This window comes from Zootoca vivipara, chromosome 13 (assembly GCF_965207765.1).
Source record: "Zootoca vivipara chromosome 13, rZooViv2.hap1.1, whole genome shotgun sequence".
NCBI classification, from domain to species: domain Eukaryota; kingdom Metazoa; phylum Chordata; class Lepidosauria; order Squamata; family Lacertidae; genus Zootoca; species Zootoca vivipara.
In genome coordinates this window covers 7857317-7877371 of record NC_142596.1, presented here as the reverse complement: position 1 = coordinate 7877371, position 20055 = coordinate 7857317, and the positions used below count along the sequence as shown (strand labels likewise).

The 20055-nt window shown below is 49.3% G+C and overlaps 1 protein-coding gene across 1 annotated transcript in view; it reads right to left on the bottom strand.

Annotated features, from left to right (window-relative positions):
• Positions 1–16182: 16182 nt before the first annotated feature.
• PARP6 (poly(ADP-ribose) polymerase family member 6) overlaps positions 16183–20055 on the bottom strand; it is a 50533-nt gene continuing 46660 nt past the window's right edge. Inside the window, exons 20-23 of the mRNA XM_088656715.1 lie at positions 19213–19292; positions 18631–18694; positions 16931–17015; positions 16183–16740 (exon numbers count right to left, since the gene is read on the bottom strand). Of these exons, the coding sequence (XP_088512841.1) occupies positions 16638–16740; positions 16931–17015; positions 18631–18694; positions 19213–19292 (332 nt within the window). The 3' untranslated portion in view covers positions 16183–16637. The remainder of the gene's footprint in view (positions 16741–16930; positions 17016–18630; positions 18695–19212; positions 19293–20055) is intronic.

The window sequence follows — 20055 nt, the reverse complement described above, 5'->3', positions numbered from 1 at the left end:
TCTCCAGATAGGCACTTGGATTTCAAAAAACTGGGGGGGGGAGGGGGTTGTAATCACGGTCCCTGATCTGCTTCTCCCATAAATTGAAAGCTAATGTAAACCAGAGTACGAAGAGACACAGGACCCTATTTTTGTGCACGAGAAGCTGCCTTGTGCCAAGGCAGATCATCGGTGCGACTAATTCAGTATTGCCTACACTAGGGGTGGACTCCAGCTCCCATCAGCCCCAGCCAACATGATCCGTGGCTAGGGATGATGGGAGTTGTGGTCCAGTAGTGTTTGGAATGCCACTGGTTTCCCACCCATGCTTAGATGGCTGTGTAGAGGAGCTGCAACGTCTCTCCACACTTGGACAATGCTTTTTATTAGGACCACCCACAAGTGTCACAAAATGTTGGGCACGCTCTTAGTAGGCTGAACATCTAGCAAAGCAGAGGCAGGGTGAGGAAGAGAGAAAGTTTGGCTTATGGTAGCTTGAAAGTGCATTTGGTCACAGTGTTACCATAAAGGTGCATTAGGAAGTTGCAGGCACAATTGGATGAGGCTTGGCAAAGGTGTTATGCAGGTTTCACAGTGCGCGCAGGCATGGGCGTACCCAGCGCGGGCCAGGGGGGCAGCTGCCCCCCTAGAAGCAGGGCCGGCGCAGCCGTGGGCAAGAACGGCGCTGCCGGCGGGGCTGGTGAGCAGAGGCAGAGCATAGCCTGGTGGAGCGTGAGTTCGGCGTTCCCGCCCACCGTGCCGCACCCTCCAGCTTCCCGTTGCGCTCTCTGGTTCCCCGCTGCGCTTGTCCTTGCCGGAGGATGTGGCGCGGTGGGCGGGAACGCCGAACTCGCCCTCCGCTGGGCTGTGCTCCGCCTCCGCCTCTGCCCACCAGCCCCGCCGGCAGCGCCGCTCTCGCCCATGGCTGCGCGCTCCACCTGGGCTCTGTAGCCCTGCCCACGTTCCCACTTTGTGACCCCTCCCCTCACGTGCCTTGGCCCCGCCCCTTCCCCCCTAGTTTTGATCCTGGGTACGCCCCTGCGCCCAGAACTGATAGGACAAAGAAATGATCGAAGCTGGCTCATGGGCAAGTCTGGAGCATGACAGCAGCCAGGAACTGGAGGTGGTGTTCAATACTAGTCCTCTTAAACTCCTTCCTGCTCAGGAGGAGCCAATGACCAGCCTAATGGATGGAGTCAGCCCACAGCCTGGAAAGTTCTTTACTGAGAGGCTGCAATTATGCATGTCACCACATGGACAGCAGTCAGCAATTGCTGGCATAAAGAGGGGCGCATGAGCTCACACACATGCACACAAATTTTTTAAAAAGAACCTAATAAAGGACGTCACCCTAACATTAGGCAAAACACACTGGTTCCTTCTTAGAGTGCAAAAGTAAAGAGGAATATGGCTGGAGGTTGATTTCAGGTGGAACGCTAGGTTTTAAAAAATGTCAAAAGAAGTAAAAGTGGGTTGCATTACCTGGTGGTCAGAAAAGTAAAGTGCCATATTCAGGTGGTAAAAAATCATATTCCTTCAGTTTTAGGGTCCCACTTCTGAATGGTTAAATTTGGTTATCCAAGTCACACACAAAGCAAGAAGAAGTCCACAATGGGGAAAAAATCCAAACTCCACAGTCAGGCAGCAATATCATTCTTAGCCCTTGCATATTTCCTGGTCTCAGTAGTCCTTAGTTGCACCCTGAAGCCAGCCTAGCACCTAGTCAAACCTCATGTACTTGATGTCTGCAACCTCCTCCTGCATTCAGTCTTAAGACTGTAACAAAATGCAGAGTGGCCACAACATGCTAGTTTCCCCCCCACTTCCTCTCCCCACTTTGCTAAACATCCAGCCTGACAAAGAGTTTTAGAAAACTCAAAAGGTTGCTCGCCATTTTGTGGCATCTTGGCCTGACCTAGTAGAGGTATTTCCTGATTGTGGGTTTTCCTAATGCACCAGCATGGCTTCCTTTTCTTAAAGTGTATCTTGGAGAATTCCCTCCCTGTCTGGGATAAGATGCAGAACTCTTTCAGTCAGAGAGCTCCAAGGATGGAGACAGCGGAGTTCTTCAAAACTCCCCAGGAGATATCATCCAAAGCAGTGACACCAGTAGAAGCGTTTGTGGAGGAAGAGCTCCATCAGACAGTGGGGCCAGCATGCCTTGCTTCGAGGGATGTAGCTCTGCTCCCCTTATCTGACTCAGATGACTCCACTACCTGCAGCTCCAGAGGGGCTGTCATGGGAGCATAGGAAACTGCCTTATACTGAGTCAGACCCATTGATTCAACTAGCTCAGTATTGTCTGAGCCGACTGACAATAGCTCTCTCGGGCTTCAAACAGGGGACATTCCCAGGACATTCCTGGGGGTGCCAGGGGTTGAATCTGGGATCCTCTGCATGCAGAGTGGGTGCTCAGCCATTGAGCTACCATGCCCTTCACCCTGCCACATCCAGAAGCCAGGAGAGGTGCTCCAATCTCGTCCGAGTGCACACCTGTATATTAGAATACTTTAACTACCAAGCAGGCTGGCTCCAGGGAAGCCACGCCACACGATAAAGCTTCAGCCAGCTCCAGACCAATGATGACACAATATTCCTAGTTCTTGCAAGAACTATTCTGCTCCACAGGGAGCTCTCTGTGGTCCTGAAGCTCAACCATCTACTACTGATCCCCTCCTTGAGCTCTAGCCTTGAAACAGGTCGCTCCGTGAGCAGGTGCTGTTTGCAGATCACATGGGATGGGATTATGGAAGAATTCTTCAAAGGGAAATTTCTCTCTGTGTGTCTCTCATTGCCCTGGTGTAACCTTAGCCAAATTCTCTATTACTTTCAAGAATCTGCTGGGGAAGAGGAGGAGGTCAGGGGGAGGGGGGTCAGGTTTAAGAAAGTGCCAAATAGAGTGAGCAAAATGTCACGGTACATGAAGGACCTGGGGTTGTCTCATTGTCCTTCATGGTTCACTTTCCCTAATGCGGTCGCTTGGCCACTGGACGACTTCTTTTTCTTTCTTCTCTTCTTCCTTTTTATTTTTTATTCTTTCTTTCTTTTTCTTAAAAATATGTGCTTCATTGTTACATTTCCTAGTGGTTTAGAACAGAATGCTTTTTGTAGAGCGGTTAGCGTTTAACATAGGAGAGCCCTCCATTTGAAACAAAGGAAACCTAAAAAGAAAAAAGGGGGGGGGAAGACAATCGACTTTAGTGACCTTGTGAAAGTGACTTTTTTTATATAAAAGAAAAGAAAAAGGCAAAACAAAACTATATAACACAGAGACCTAAATTTGGGGTGGGGGAAGGGAGTTGTGAGCACTGGGACTCAAGGTGTGTTTCAAATGCTGCCTGCTTGTATGAAATGGCAGGAGGAGGGTGGTATATTGGGGCAGAGTCCAACTACATCTGCTGTAAGGAAAGCAATTGCAGAAAGCAAGGATATTGGGTGGAAGAATGGGCAGGTGTGTTCTGGGGCAACTGGTCCAAGCAGCCCCATGAACTCTTTCCATCTGGTCAGAACCAGAATGAAGTTGATCATGTTCTCACAAGTCTCCTTTGGAACCCTGGCAGGGAGGTGTACATGAAGCTGTGGGTTGCAGCAGGATCTCAGCCGTAGTTAGCTCTTGGGACCATCCACATTAGGGTGAGGGACCTGTGGTTAGTGGCTCGACTCCAACTCCCATCATTCCTGTCCATGCCGCAAGGAGCTGATTGGAGTTGGATTCCCACGTCATTTGGAGGGTTACAGGTTCCGCATTCCTGATCTAGATCAAGGTTCTAACCAACCTGAGAGAATCGCATTCCTGTGCTTGAATACAGAGGGATTTCTTGGCCTCTTTGGTTGCCTTCAACTAACAAGCCCGCTGGCTAGACCAAGAACCAGATCTCTTTATTCAGGAGCTCTGGCTTACTTTTTCCGATCCTGCAGAGGTAACCTTTTCTCCTCCTCATTCTTGGGAAGTACCCTCTGCAAGAGAACATTAATTGGGGATTTGCTTTAATCATGCAGCCACCTCTGTCGTTTGCCCTTGCATGAGATGGGGAGGGCCCAGTCTACACTACAGGCTTTAAAGTGATGCTAACTGCCATGTCTCCCTCCCTGGGAAGTGCAGCTGGGCAAAGGATGCTGAGAGTTGGGGCTGGTGGTGCTTATGCATGTCGTAAGCAGATGCAGCTGGAGATTACATCAATGAAAGGTCCCAAACACTTTGCACTTCTTATCCTTACCTTGGAGCAAGCGTGAGGCAGGTCCTCTTTTGTCAGCACCTTGAAAGGGCTATGGAAGCACTGGCCAGGGAATAGGGTTGCCAGACTCAATAGTGGACAGGACTTCTGTGCCTTTAATTGCCCTGCTCTCTTTTGAGTCTGGAAACCTTAAAGAGAAACCAGCAGACCCTTTGTTTAATTTCCAAGCAAAGGGTCTGCTGGTTTCTCTCTAAGGTTTCCAGACTCAAAAGAGAGCAGGGCAATTAAAGGCACAGAAGTCCTGTCCGCTATTGAGTGGCAACCCTACCAGGGAACCTATGTGTCAGCAGATGCATTGCTGGGCTCCCAATGCTCATCAGCCCCAGTGAGCATGGACAGTGGTCAGGGCTGGTGGGTAGTTGCATTCTGAGAACCTCTGTGTTAATGATACTGAGCTACCGAGACCAATAGTGTGGCTTGATTCAAGGTGGCTCCCTGTATGCTCCTAAAAGCAGGCGGACTGCAGGCCCATTGCTTATGATGTCGTAAATCAGACAAAATCGTGGGCCTACCCTTGCTACTCATGACCTAAAGCATCCCAGGGCTACTCTGGGAATGCACCAGCCCTGGAGATTAAGGCTGCCAGATTACAGCCCTGCATATAACTTTAAATGGGGAGCAAGGTACAAAATACAGCCATTTTGCCTCAAACGCCACTCCTCCACCAGTTGGTTTTACTTGGCAACAGGTAGTGCGGAAGGTTGAGCAAAGAGACTGCTGGACCGTGGTGCATATTGTGACCCCTTCCATCTGGGGCTGATGGAAATTGGGAGTCCTACAACATCTGGAGGGCCACAGGCTTCCCATCCTTGATTTTTAGATGGACGGTCTCATGGAGAGAGAGAGAAAGACCCTCTTTAGACATTTCAACATGCGGAAAGCCAGCCCTGCTGGGAGTGAGGCCCCTGGTGGCCCTGCTGCTGCTGCTGGAGCAATGTCACAAGAGGCACCAGGGCTGCACAGTTCGTGGCAGAGCTTGTAAGGGGGAGGGGGAGGGGGAGGCCAACCTGAGTTAGGAAGAAAGAGGGGGGGTGAGACACCTCAATGGGATGCTACCATGTGGGAGAGATGAGATCTAACAGTTCCTGCACCCGAGCAGAAGCTGGTGCTGCCCGTTTTGCAAGTGATCCAGGTTCATGGTTACATTCCCTGCAGCTAAGGGCTAGGGGAAGCCTCTTAAGCACCACTGTGCCTTTCATTCCCTGCATTAGCTAGCACATCCCTGTGCCAACAGGTCTGCGATAGTTACAGCCACGGGGAAGGATTCCTATGTTTGAAGCAGCTGACGGTGTTCTCCTCAACCCAAGCCAAGCAAGCCAGCCCTAACAGCAACACAACTTCTGTGTCTTAATATCGGTGTTCAATTGTGAAAGTGCCAAGACATGGAGCAGATGACAGGAGGGGACAGCAACAGCATCAGAGGTGGGGCAGCATTTGCAGTGGGGGCATTCATTTGCACTGGAGGGAGAGGCACCAAGGACTCTCAACTTCTCCAGCTTCCCTTCTCTGGCAGTTTGTTTTAGCACAAAGCAGGGGAACCCTTGGCCAGGGACATTTCTAGGTACTAAAAAGGGCAGAGGCCCATGACACGAATAATTTGCATAACATTTGCCTATGCAATAGTTTAGCGATTTCATTCTGAACACATTGAGGTGGGAGGTGGTCTCACTGGCCCTTTGCAACATGCCCAACAGCCCTCTAAGCATAGATTAATAAATAAAAGGGAGGCCACCCCTAACAAGACCCTTGCTGTTAGCAGGGGATGCTGTTCACACAATACTTTTGTGAATGCCCAATGTCAAAAATGTTTGAGAGAAGGCATGGCTTTAATGCCCTCTTGTAGGTTCCCTCGTCTGCCAATGGGTCTTAGAGAGCTTTCTTTGTGCTGGCCAGGGGTTGGGGGGTGGGTGGCACTAGGCAGCTTGATCTAATCAAATCACCAATTCAATTTCCCCACAATTCTCAAGAGCAGCATTCACCCTGCCAATCTTTTGGAACTGCAGCTCCCATCATCCTCAGCCACCAAAGCAGAGGCTGGTGGGAGTTGTAGTCCAAGACATTCGCAGAGTATGTACCAGGTTGGTGAAGGCTGCCCCAAAGCAGAGCTACTTCGTGGCACTCTGCTGAGATTTAAATGGAGGCTAGTCCCAGCTGTTGGGTGCCACTTACAGTGCGGGGCCAGAAAAGAATTAACAGGAGGAGCAGAGTAGACAACAGTGCTGGGCCCTACCTGGGAGCTGGCAGCTGCCCAAGGATACCGATTGGTGCTACTGGTGCTGCCTTTATGGTTTCAGAGAATTCCTTGCTAAACTTCCCTTAGCATTTGCAGTGGCCCAAGAAGCCCTTCGGCCTGCATGGCTTGCCTTGATTCAGGGAGGACAATGGGCTGCAACATCAGGAGACTGAGCGACTTTGCACGATACTCAAGCTACGCTCAATAGTTCTGCCTTGGCCTGCATCACTCACACACACACACACACACACACACACACACACACACACGCACAGCTCCATTGACCCACCCAACCCAACCATGCTTTTCACAGTGGTGGGGATTCTCTGCACATGTGCTCAGGGCAGATCTAGAAAGAGCTACGGTCAGCAGGCTGCATTGCCTACTCAGCAGTAATTTGGTTGGGTGGGAGGCTACGTCTGTAAGAAGGACGAGGGTGCCTTTGAGCATGTGCAAAGTACACTGCTCTTGCCAGCTCTTACTACTGTGACAGTATGCACCTGTGCAAGTGGCAATCGGTGGGTGTGGGGGGGAGAGAGAGAGAGAGAGACTTCTTTCTATCATTCCCTCACTTTTGCCCATGAACAGTTGGGATTTCAGAGGAGGTGGGAGAGCTCCCTGGAGGGTGAAGCCTCGACAAAATCAGTTGTTGTCTGGGCATGTCCAAAGCACAGCAGCAGCACCAAACTGGAGGAGACCATTCAACAGATGGTAGCGGCCGCTGATTCCCTCTGCCTTTGCATGGGTGGCAATTGTTTTTCTTGAACTGTCTGTAAAGGGACCCTTTTCCCAACCCTCTCCAAGCCCTTGCCAAAATACTGGCGGATCTGTACAGTAGTGGGCTGGATTCCCGTCAGTGAATCAAGGTTGCGGACCATGCATTTGCCTCGGGTCCAGGAGATGTTCTACTGGACTTCTGCAAAATGCCTCCCTAGCCTGGAACGACAGGTGCCATCTCTGGCTCAGATCGCCACTCCCTTTCTCTTGCCTTGAGGTGTCTGCTCCTGATGATTGCCAGCTACCTGCAGCAGCTGTATATAGCAAAATAATAATGGATTTTCTTTATAAATTATGAGCTTGTAAATGCAAGTGATTCCATTGGGTTTGTGAAAACAAAATGGAAGCCAGTGACGGTGGAGGGTGAGAATCTTTCTGGTTCCTCTGAAACACCTGCTGTTTGTGGATAAAGGCTGAAGAGAAGATGGGAACAGAGGGGAGAAAAGGGAGAACTCTTCTCAAGGTGGGATGGGTGATGGGAGAACCCTTTCCTGCTCTTTTAAATGAGAGGGAGCCTTCTCAGCTCAAGGGCCACATTCCAGGGGTGGAGGCAGCCAGAGGCAAAAGTGGGCGAACCAAAAAGAAAGGCACATTTTGCCTTTGCACAGCAAGCTAGTTTCTACATGCATATTCACACACACACACACCATCCTCCTTCCAGACACGCAAGAGGCATGATCAGAAGTCAGGGACACACTCCAGCCAGGCACAAACACCCATGGGGCACAGGGAGGGGTGTGGCCCAGAATCGTAGAGCTGGAAGGGGCACCATGGGTCATCTAGTCCAACCTCCTGCAATGCAGGAATCTCAGCTAAAGCATCATTTACAGATGGCCATCCAATCTCTGCTTAAAACCATCCAAGGAAGGAGAGTCCACAACCCGAGGGAGTCCGCTCCACCATCGAAGAGCTCTTACCATCAGAAAGTTCTTCCTGGTGTTTAGTCAGGATCCCCTTTATTGTAGCTTGAATCCATTGGTTCAAGTCCTGGCATGTTGGCGTAGTCCAATATGAATGTATAAGACTACAGTCTTCTTTAGACAGACAAAGAATGCTGTGGGTACAGGATCTTCCTGTGCTGCAGTGTTACTCTTGAAGGACCCTGGCAAATCATATCCTTTTGAGGTTCTGCTTGGGCACTCTTGTGCCAACTTGTGCCAAGTAAGGAAGACTGCCTCTTTCAACTGCAGCCTGGAGCCTCCGCTCCATCATCCCTGACTTGGCTCTAGGTGCTGGCCGGCTTCAGCAGTTCCCACTCCCTTCTCCTCGGCCTGCTCCGGCTACTGCCGCAGTCGCCATTTTAATCCACAGGCTCCAGCTAGTACTTCTCATTGTAGCCAAATGCCCACCAAGACGGGCTCTTACTTAGCCTTATCCAAGCACCATTTTATTTTGTTGTTGTTTTTAAAAAGAATCCACAGTTTAACAGCCATGGACACTGGGGTCCATGCAGGCTTCAGGAGAGAGAAAAGTGTGACTTAGATGTGCAAGAGACAGGATGGAGGGCACACTTTGGCCTCTCCCCATCTAAACTAACCATTTCTACGGGGCCTTTCCCCAAGACCCACTATTCCATTGAGTCCTGCTCTCATAGCTAACCCCCTCTCCCCCAGCTCCCATAGAGCACAAACAGCCTACAGCAGTGACTGCCGTCTCTAAGGGCTACTTTTTTGCTACCATAGTCTTATTGCTACTTTTGAAGGGATGCATGGGGTGGGAACTGTAGGAGTGTTTCTTATTGCAAAGCTACCTCTGATGCCAAAGCTGGTCTGTCCCACCCTCCTCCCTTGCCAGTCTCCAAAACTCACTAGATGCACACCCCATTCATTGTTTCCTGCAAGCAGAAATTCTCGCGGCGGGGAGGCTCGAAGAAGAAGACTTTGCAGGGGGGAGGGAGGGGGTTGCTCTTTGCCAGCTCAGGCCAATGCAAACCTCCCAAGGGTATACGAGCCTGAGGTCTCCTTTGTTCTTGGATGTGATGAGTGGGGATTTAAGTTATTTAAATGGGAGAAACTGTGTGCCCATTAAAGATTTGTTCTGGACATTATTATTTTTATGTGGGGTATCCCTGGTATGGGGAAAACTGTGCATTTGAGCTGGCGCTTGCTGGAATAATTCATTGTTTCAAAAGGCAACAGGGGGTTCTGGAACTCGAACACCGAGAGCCTGCTGGCACTGTGTACCATATACAGATTGTGTCCTGTTTGCAAGAGAGGCAGGCAGACAGACAGACATAGGAGCAAGTGTGCCTTCCCTTCTCCATTTACTCACTAAAAAGTCTCCTACATTTCTGGGAATATAGGATTTGAACTTCTGGATAAGAGCTCCCAGCACTCCAGAGAAACCCTTCCCCCAAATTTGGTACTGATGGAGATTTGGCAGCCAGCTCCTGATCCAGAGGTGAGAAGACTCAGCTGGCTGAACTGTCACCCATATTAGAACGAGGAAGATGGCAAGTAACAAATGCCTTTCTATCCTGCTGCTTTTAAAAGTTACTGGGAAGTTGTTGAGATGTGGCATTTTCACCTTCCCACTGTCCCCTCCTGGTTCTGCCTAGGCAGCAAGAGCCAAGGAGCCTAAAGAGCATCTTTCACACTCAGGTCCTGCTTGTGGGTTTCTACTAGGGTGTTGGAACAGAATCCTGGACTAGGTGACCTGATCTGATCCAGCAGGGATCTGCTTATGTCCACTGCACCTCAGATAAAACTGATTCTAGCGTGGGACATACAATTGATGTTTGAACGATATACATGCACAGACACACTGCCTGGAAGGAGGGAAGGCTGCTTCCCCACCCACCCTCATGCCTCAGGCATCATAGAAGGGTTATACAGAAGGTGAGTTCACCCCAGTTGCAACAACACCAGGAAATGGCTTCGTGTTCTCACAATGATTTTTGGAAGCCATCGCATTCACTTGGGTGGAACGGTCACATAGCTGGGTCACATCTAAGCGATGGAGAACCCGTTTTGACGAAACTTTTCCACAAAGACTAGCTCATGTGAGAGTTTCCAATTTAACAGTAATTGCGTGGACTGAAGAATCTACTCCAAGAAGGAAAAGGAAGGTCTTTTCCCCAGGCTGAGCCCAATATTTCCATGCATATTCCTTGTTGCAGTGTCTCACCTGATAACCCTGGACCCAGGCATGGGGAGATGGAAATGGGAAATGGGTGTAAATCTGTTGTACTGCATTGGGAGGAAATGTGAGGAAGGTTTGTGTCCTCCAGGTGTTCCTCACAATTTTACAGTGTCTGCTTAAATATGCCCTGAAATGAGGGTCTTTGTGGCAAGCAGGGATTCCCTCTCAGACTCCTTCAGTCCTGCCTAGCTCACAATTCTTACAGTAGTGCAGCCACCCAAAAAAGAATCGGGTTGTGCTCTCGCATTCTTACCACATCCTAAAATTGGTAGCTTCAGCAGGGGTGTCACTAGATACTCAACAGATTCAGGGCACAGGCTTGGGACACAAATTTGCGTATATTGACTCATATGCACAAATGCAAATTTGGGTCTCAAGATGGTGAGTGGCTGGGCTGTTGTTAGCACTGCATTGATGCTGAAGAGGCAGGAGATTTAGAACCCAGAGCAAAAGATACGGAGGAGCTTGGACCCTCTGAGTAACCTCCTGACAACACCCCTGAAATTTAGTAGGAGGCCAGCGAAAAAATTGTCCTAGGCACTCCAAAAATGTGACCTGGGTCTAGCAAAAGCCAGGGGAATAAGGCAAGTGGGAAGACTAGTAAGAGGTAAGTAATTATTGCCCAAGGATAAGTGGAGCACATAAAGAGGGTTGAAGCCCCAGTACACCCCCATATGAACGCACAAGGACAAAGGCTGTTGCTGACTCCTACTGATGACTCACCCAAAAACTAAGATCTAATGAATTCCTTTGCTCTAGTATTCTCTTCCTGGTCAGTCTTGGTTTTATGTAGGAAGGCTACCTGCCCAACTAGGGTCTCAGGAGGACAACACTTGCTGGCCTCTGAGCATGTGTCTTTCCCCACCAAGTTCCACTACTTTGGGGGGGGGAGATGCATCTTGCTCCGCCCCACCCCAAATGGGCTTTCTGTTTCAGCCATTCCAAAAAGGAACGCTGCCTCCCGGGGTTTGCAGGGGGAGCAGTTTTGGCATTCCAGTGGATTTACGATTCTTTTGACGGATCTTTCTTATGATTTCTTGTAGTATAATAAAGAAAGACAAAATGGACATTGTTATCTCTGTAGCTCTGTAGTTAAATGATATTCTGCTTAGACTGAAATAAAGCACAGTCCAGTGGGAATTTGCCCGGATTGTTTGTGTGTGAGTCTCTTATTGAGAGTTGTTCTCTGAACCTCAAAAAAATAAATAAAGCCCACAAAATCAGGGGAAGTATCACTAGGAGATAGTGTAAGGCAGCTCCCTATATTCCTAAATACAAATTGATGCAGCTCCTCCAGTAATGTTTACACTGACTGGCAGCAGCTACCCAAGGCTTCAGGTGTTTGCCATCCCTACCTGGAGATGCCACAGATTGAACCGGGGGCCTTCTGCATGTGAAGCAATTGCTGTACCATTGAACCCAAGACCTTCCAACTGTTAGCTCTGCTTCTATCCTTAGGTGAAAGGTACAGGCTTCTTTAGTAGATGGAGAACAGGAATGAAGAGTAATTATGTACTTCTATAAGGTTTAACCCACAGGTGGCGCTGTGGGTTAAACCACAGAGTCTAGGGCTTGCTGATCAGAAGGTCGGCGGTTCAAATCCCTGCGATGGGGTGAGCTCCCGTTGCTCGGTCCCAGCTCCTGCCCACCTAGCAGTTCGAAAGCACATCAAAGTGCAAGTAGATAAATAGGGACCGCTCCAGCGGGAAGGTAAATGGCGTTTCCGTGCACTGCTCTGGTTCGCCAGAAGCAGCTTTGTCATGCTGGCCACATGACCCGGAAGCTGTCTGCAGACAAACGCCGGCTCCCTCGGCCTATAGAGCGAGATGAGCGCCGCAACCCCAGAGTCGGACACGACTAGACCTGATGGTCAGGGGCCCCTTTACCTTTTTATAATGCAGGGATCAGGTACCTGTTGCCCTCCATATGTTGCTGGGATCCAACTCCCATCAGACCCAGGCAACATGGCCAATGGTTGGCGATGCTGGAAGCTGTAGCCCAGCAACACCTGGAAAGCCAAAGGTTCTACATCCCTGAGATCAATATTAGATGGTGTAGTAGCTATTAAAAAGTCTACAGAAGCCAAACTGGGTAGCTTTACTTGGGCATGGGAGTAAACATTCTCACAGAGAACACATTTCAGAGTAATCTTTGGGGAAACACAGGGCTGGCGTACCCATGGGCTGAGGTAGTGGCCTCAAGCAGCGTTAAGCCTAGGAGTCAGCATCCCTGCAGGTACCCCACCCACTCACCTGCCTGTGTCACCAACAGAAAAGCGATTGTCTGAAGGCAGCCTCAGTCTTGGGACTCTGCTTTGCTTCAGTAGATCATCAGAAGTCAGACCACTGGTCCATGCAACTCGGTATTGTCTCTGCATTGACTGGCAGGGGCGCTTCTGGGTTTCAGATAGGAGTCCTTCCCAGCCCTACTTGGGAGATGCCAGGGATTGGGCCTGCAAATCTTGTGATCTACTCCTGAGCTACACCTGGACCTGTAACTTGAGTCATGCCATCATACACCCTTTTCCTGAGCACATATGCTTTGCCATGCCCTTCAAGCGAATCCATCCCAGATAGAGACTGGCAGCCATTTTTGAATGGTGCAGACGTAAAGGTTTGCAGATAGAGTGCATTTGGGTTCCTTATCAACCCCCTGGAGGGTTGAGAGCTGTCATCCTGCCCCCCCACCCCCCACATTGAGTGTGTGCACGAAAACAGATGGCACGACAACAGGGTGGCGTACCTGTCTCTCTCTCTCTCTCTCTCTCTCTCTCTCTCTCTCTCTCTCTCACACACACACACACACACACACACACACACACTGCCTTGTTGGGGACAGAGGAGAGATGAAGGAGGCACACAGGCTGCATCCACACTAAAAATCGAAAGCAGTGTGGTATCACTTTTCCCCAAGGAATCTTGGGAGCCAAGGGTGCTGGGAGTTGTCAGGAGACCCCCGTTACCTGCCCACAGCTAAAATTCCCAGAGTTCCCTAGGAAGGGGAGGTCGAGTGTAAAATCAGTCTGGGAATTATAGCTCCATGGAGGGAAAAGCGGGTCCCCTAACAACTCTCAGAGCCCTTAACATCATGTAGTTCCGGGATTCTTTGTGGGAAGCCATGACTTTTGAAGGGGGAGAAGAGCAAGCCTGCAGGATCAAACCAGTGGCTCAGCTGGTCCAGGAACCCGGTTGTCCAACCAGATGCCTCTGAGAAGCCCCAAAGCAAGACCTGAACGCAACAGCTCTCTCCCCGCCTGCATCCCTCACTGGGCGCAGAGCACAGCCATCATGGTTGGCAGTCATTTATTTAAATGTATACACCACTTGATTGTTTTTTAATAAAAAAAACAACAACCCCCAAACAAACCCACACACCTCAAAATGGTTTACAAAAAGCCAATGAATAGTCGTTGCCGCCATTCAAATTGGTGGCCACCATTGCCTCTTGTGGGAGGGAGTTCCGTAGTTTAACTATGCACTGTGTGAAGAAGTTTTGTTTGGTTTTTCTGTCTGCCCCAAATCCTCCAACAGTCATTGGATGCCCATTGAGTTCTAGTGTTACAGAATAAAAACCCTTTTCTGTCCACTTTCCCACCATGCATGATTTTGTATGCTTCCATCACATCGCAGATTACTTGCCTGTTCTCTAAACTAAAATGTTCCAACTGCTGTAACCTTCCTTATTAGGGGAGTCGCTCCATCCTCACTGTGATGGGATTCGCTTGCCCTTTCAGCATATGCCATGGATAGAATGCAGGTGTCTAAAAGCACCACAGGAAAACTGCCTGACACTGGGCCCATCAAAATATTTCTCCATCTATCCAGAAGCAGCTCACTGTCTGAGGTGGAGCCATTCTGCTCACTTCCTTGCAGGAGAATCACCGCTGTTTACTGGAATGGGAAGAGGGAAGGGACAGGGAGATCTGGCGCTCCTGCCAGTGCTTTTGCACCGCACTCACCTTCCCACACCCAGCAACTAATCTTCTGGGAAACAAGCATTGCAGCTCCAGCGCACCCAGCAAAGCACTTTCACATCTAACCCAGTATATCAGGCACATCCAACAGGTAGATTGTGATCTACCGGTAGATCACTAGACGTCTGTGGTAGATCACTGGTAGATTACTGGCTCCCCCCCAAAAACTTTAGCTCTCCTAAAAAAGCTCAACAAGTTTGCCCTGCACCCCCCAAAAATGTGGCTTTCCTCCTCCCCAAAAGGTCAACAACTTTGACCTGAACCCCCCCCCAAAAAAACAGGGCTTTCCTCCTCCCTAAAAAGTTCAACAAACTTGACCTGAACCCACAAAAAGGGGGTAGATCACTGCCAGTTTTTAACTCTGTGAGTAGATCACAGTCTCTTGGGAGTTGGCCACCCCTGCAGTATATGATCTATTCTGCAGGCCCTGGGTAATAAACACCCAGCACCCTCAGCAGGCTGCCAGTGGGACCTGCCAGGCCTCCAATATTATCTCCTGAGAGAACAGAGAGAGTAGCCAACTCATCAGCCAGCATCTGCCCTCGTTTCTCACCACCTGCCACGGGACCTTCTGCAGGCAAGGCATGTGGCCTACGATGGAGCTGCTTTTCAGGGAGACAAGTTCCCCTCTTCACGTCTACGGCATCCCCCACTTTAGTATACACTATACAAAGAGGTTGTCTCTTTTTCATTCAAACACAATTCAGCTTGGGAGAGCGACGGGGATCTAAAACACTGGGCACTTCAAGGCGGTCGCTGTTCTCAGGCGGGATCCAGGCATATGCTGGCAAACTCAGGTTGCACAATTGAAAGGATGTGGTGCTCTGGAGCAATAAACCCTAATAATAATAATAATAATAATAATAATAATAATAATAATAATGGGATTTTTTTGCAATAGGGACCAGAAAATGCACTTGAAAGTGTGGCAAAACACTTGCTTGATCTTCCAACCTCGCTTACAACAATCAGGATGAATGCCTAATAAATAGGTTGTTTTGAAGAGGCCACTGTCTAATGTATAGACCCAAAACCACAGTTTTCAGATCTACTGCCAGTGGAGGTTAAGCCATCTAGGTGAATGGGGCACATCCTCAATCTACCCTCACCTGCCTGACTTGCAGTTAGTCGGGGGGGGGTGGCACTGTCTATCAGCTTCGTGCTCCATAGCCTCACAGTTGCCCTAACAGAATGGAACAGAAAGGAGGATTTGTTGGCTCAGTCGGTCATTGGCTCTGGCGCCACCTGCTGTTTGTCTCCCTGCCTTCTGCCCAACCACTTCCAATGGTTGCCAGCACAAGCCCAAGTGGGCAGGGACAGCACAAATACATATCATGCTTGGGTTGATGCCCTTGGCCACTTCCAGACAGACAGTATTTTGTGAGAGGGATTCCATCGCATACCAGAAAAATAGGCCAGTATAATTTAAGTGGATTAAAATACTCTGGCACAAGAAAATCTTTTAAAAAAACAAATAAAAAACACCCCTGACTTTTTGCAGTTAGGAAAGTGACAGGGAAATGCATTAAAAACTGTGCGATAAACAACTGATTAGTGGGAAGTTGTAAAATCAGGGTGCAAGCAAATCAGGATGAATGCTTCATGCCGTCTTACAACCTCCCTGTGAAGGAAGTAGAATGAATAGTCAGTTTAAAGATGGGGCATCGTCTTGCCTGTGTATAAGTTTGGGGCAAACCCATCAGGATGACCACAGAACAAACAGGTCACATCGAGGTCACAGGTCTGACCTCATGGGCAAAAGGAAGTAAAGGAAATGGCACATCTGCTGGGCACACACACAAGTAAAAGTGCTTCAAACACACATATACACGCACAGAGTTTGTGCAGGTGCAATCAGAGCTTCTTTTTTTAAAGAGAATTTTAACAAGCTAAAACCATTTGCGCTCTCTCACTCTCTCCCATTCTCTCTGTCTCTTTTTGTTTGTTTTTTGCTTGTTTTCATTGTTAAAAATGTTTTCATTGTAAACGTGGGAGCGCAAAGTCAGCCACCCCAACTGTCCTTGGGATTTGGTCCAAGTCCCCCCATTGGAGAGTTTCTCTGTATATTCTAGGTGCAGGCTGGGTAGATCCACTTCCACCCTTCCAGAGGTGCTCCCGCGGCCTCTGCTGCCCAGAAATGACACTGGTTGCCCCTTTGCCCCCTCCTGTGGATCCAGGTCTCCAGACAGCAAGGGTTATCATCGCTTCGTTGGCAGCCTCTGACCTCTGGCTTCCTTCTACCCATGGAGGGGCAGGGGCAACATTGGCACAAGCTGAAGGAACAGGGTCCTCCACCCCCTCAATTTGTATAGACCTGAGCGCCAATCACACGCATTATCTCCTTTTGGATTTTGGGGTCCTGAGTATTGATGTTGGCATCTCCAACTTGGCCGTCTTCATACCTGTGAGGGAGACAGAAACTGTTTCAGAAATTGCCTTCTTCCACCATACCTTTCAAGATGGCGCAGGGCTATTGCCAATCCCAGTGGGTGAGCTGGCACTGCCCAAGACTACAGCATTGGCATTGCCATCTCCCTGTTCTGCAAAATAGAGCAGCTTCCCTTTCCCTACCCAGGAAATGTGATCACTCACACGAAGAAAAAGCGAGTGCAGACGTGGTCCGACACTGGACACACCCAGATGTTGCCGTGCTTCTGGAGATCCTTTGACGTGATCACTGCAAATGAGAAAAGCATCGGTCTTCTCATAATCAGCACACAACACACAAGGCCTGCCAATATCGTCCACTAACTAATCAGGTACTTTGGTGCCAGAAACCCTGGATGTTGCCTTTGACTGACCCACTTATGCAGTTATGGACAGGGAAGGGGAGGGCAATGAATAGCATCAATCGTCTTGCTTGTGACATAGTAGAATGGAGGACCAGCCAATGAAACAGATTGTCAAAGGTTTCAGGATAAACCAAAGGAAAACGCATAATTTCACTGATGGAATTCACTGGTAACGGGTACCAGATTAGGTGCCTTCAAGACAAACCAGGGTTGGGATACCCATGGCTCTCCAGATATTGCTAGACTCCAAATCCCATCATCACTGACTCTTGTCAATGATGGCTGGGGATAATGGGAGTTGGAATCCAACAACATTTGGAGGTCCACATGGTTCTCCATCCCTGGATTAGAAAAAAACAAAACAAAAACAATGGAGGGTGGCAATATCAACAGCAATTAGCCTTGACAATTATAAAAATGTAATCTCCAAGTTCAGAGAAGGATGCTTCTGAATCAAAAATGTTGGAGTCAATTATTTCCATTTTGTCCTGCTTTTAATATTCCTTCCTTCCTTCCATGGGGCCTTAAGGTTCACATACATCAGGTGTATCTACCACCCCAGCCCTCCAATGCTGCCAAACCGCAACTCCCATCATCCCTCACCATGGGTCATTCTTGCTGGGGCTGATGGGTGTTGTTTTGAAGCAACATCTCGAGGGCAAAGGTTCCCCTCATCTGATGTACATGCACATAGATGTGCATTAGAGGCAGGCTAGACCCTGAACAACTCTAGAAATTCATGCTAACAGCATATTGTCATTCCCAGGAGGCAAAAAAACAGACACCAATGAGTCTGATTCTCATCCCATACATTGTCATTCCTGTTTGCTATACCACTTCTGGCGCTTATTTCACAAAAAGAATGTTCCTCATTTCTAGAGCAGGAAGGAAGAACCTTGTGCTTTCCGGATGTTGCTAGACTCCTGCTCCCCTCACCCCTCACTATTGGGCAAGCTCGCATGGGGCTGATGGGAGTTGAAGTCCAGAACAACTGCAGAGAACCAGATTGGGAAATGTTGTTCTAGGAGCATGGAACTGGTTGCTGTTGGAGACAGTCTGCTGGACCTCTGGTGTGATCAGGCAAGATGAGCTTCAGGTTTCCCCGGCACACATTCCTTAAACTGGCATTTGTATGGGCATGGGAGCCTGCATTTGGGCCATAGCTGCCAAGTCTCCTGTTTTCCCCGGGAAATCCCCGTTTTTCCAGCTGTTCCTAGCTGAAAAAACTGTTTTTTCCCCCGGTTTATTCTGGCACGGCGGCCATTTTGGAACTGGGCAGAGCATGCTCAGAAGCGACTTTTGATGCTGCTCTGCCCAGTTCCAAAATGGCGGCAGCGCTACTTCCCGTCTGCTATTTCCAGCCCGGTCCCTTATTTCTCTGACAGCAACTTGGCAGGTATGATTTGGGCTCAGGCAGGAGTCAGGACAGATGTGGAGAGAAAGGAGCTCCAAGAGAGGGAGAGACATTGGCTGATGTGCCTCTCTCGCCCCATCGCTCACCTTCACAAAGTGCGATGCAATTCAGATTGCGACTCTGCAAGAACCTGGACTGGATGGATCGAGTCTGCAAGCAAACCAGAGAGATCTAGAGTTACACAGACCAGAGGTGGGGAACCTTTTGAAAGCCTAGGGTCACCACATTCTCTCATGGGCAGCCTTCCAGGAGCCACATACCCCCATCATGAGTGGAGACAGATACCAAAGAGGGCAGAGCAAATGGATATGACTTCCACCTTACAACAGGTGGCATTCCAGTCATGAAAAAGCCAGAGGTTTCTACACACACAAACACACAGGCCATTTTTCTCTTGACCCTCCCAGGCAAGCAGGAGCTGTCACCAGAGTTCAATGACATATTTCAGCCAGGCAAAAGCACTCAAGGAGGGCAAGGCTTATGAAAAGACTTATGGCATAGGGAGAGTCCCAGTGCCCATGGACTAGAGCAGGGGTTCCCAAACTCCTGCCTCTGGACCACCAGTGGTCCACAATGTTCTTTCAGGTGGTTACTCTTTCCCCTGCTCCAAAGCGTATTGCTGAAATAAAGAAAGCTTAGAGACTTATGCAGAATATGCAGGTGGTTACCTGGGGGATGGTGTTCATTCGGTTATACCTCTGCACCAGCTCATCCTTGGAGGGCATCCTGTGCTGGCCTTTCCCCATCCCTGCATTGACAATAAAGAGAGTAAGAACAGCAACCCACAGGGTGTCAGGACCAGCTGCTTGCACGAGCGAGGAATTCTGCCAGTTGCTGGTGCGGTCTGTGCAAGGAGGGCAGTGCAAACGAGCCCAGAGACACAAACAATGGCCCATGATCTCCAAAGATGTAGCAATGAGAAGACAGACATTCAGCCCTTATCCAGTGCGGTCTATACTACTTGGGAGCAGCTCTCCAGGAGTCTTCATCTGCACAGCTTCCGGGCATCCTTTAACTGGAGAGCCTGGGAACTGAACCCAGGAACTACGGCATAAGGATCTACCACTGAGCTACAGTCTCAGCTCAAGCAGCAAGCTCATCAGCATGTCTCTTCAACAGAAGCTCACATCATCCACTAGGTAAGGGAGAACACAGATAGAGGTTGCCCTGCCCTGGAAGAAATGAAGGTGTGCTACTTAAGTCTTATCACTTTCCTTCTCATGCACACAATACAAAAACACCAAACGTGTCTTACATGATAAGCACCAGAGAAACCACCTATCCCTATGGCCTGCACCTCTCCCAAGCAATGGAAGGGAATCATTCCTGGGGACAGAGAGAGCATCGGGCCTGTTTGCAGCCCATCAGTGCTGTGATGAATGCACATCAAGGGCTTGTGCCTTCCATTGAGTTTGGGTGCCCAGAGGAGAAACTAGGGAGATCGCCATCAAGGTCTATAACAATCCCAGCTCCAGGCCGTGGTTGGGCCTAGCTGAATCTCAAGACAATGT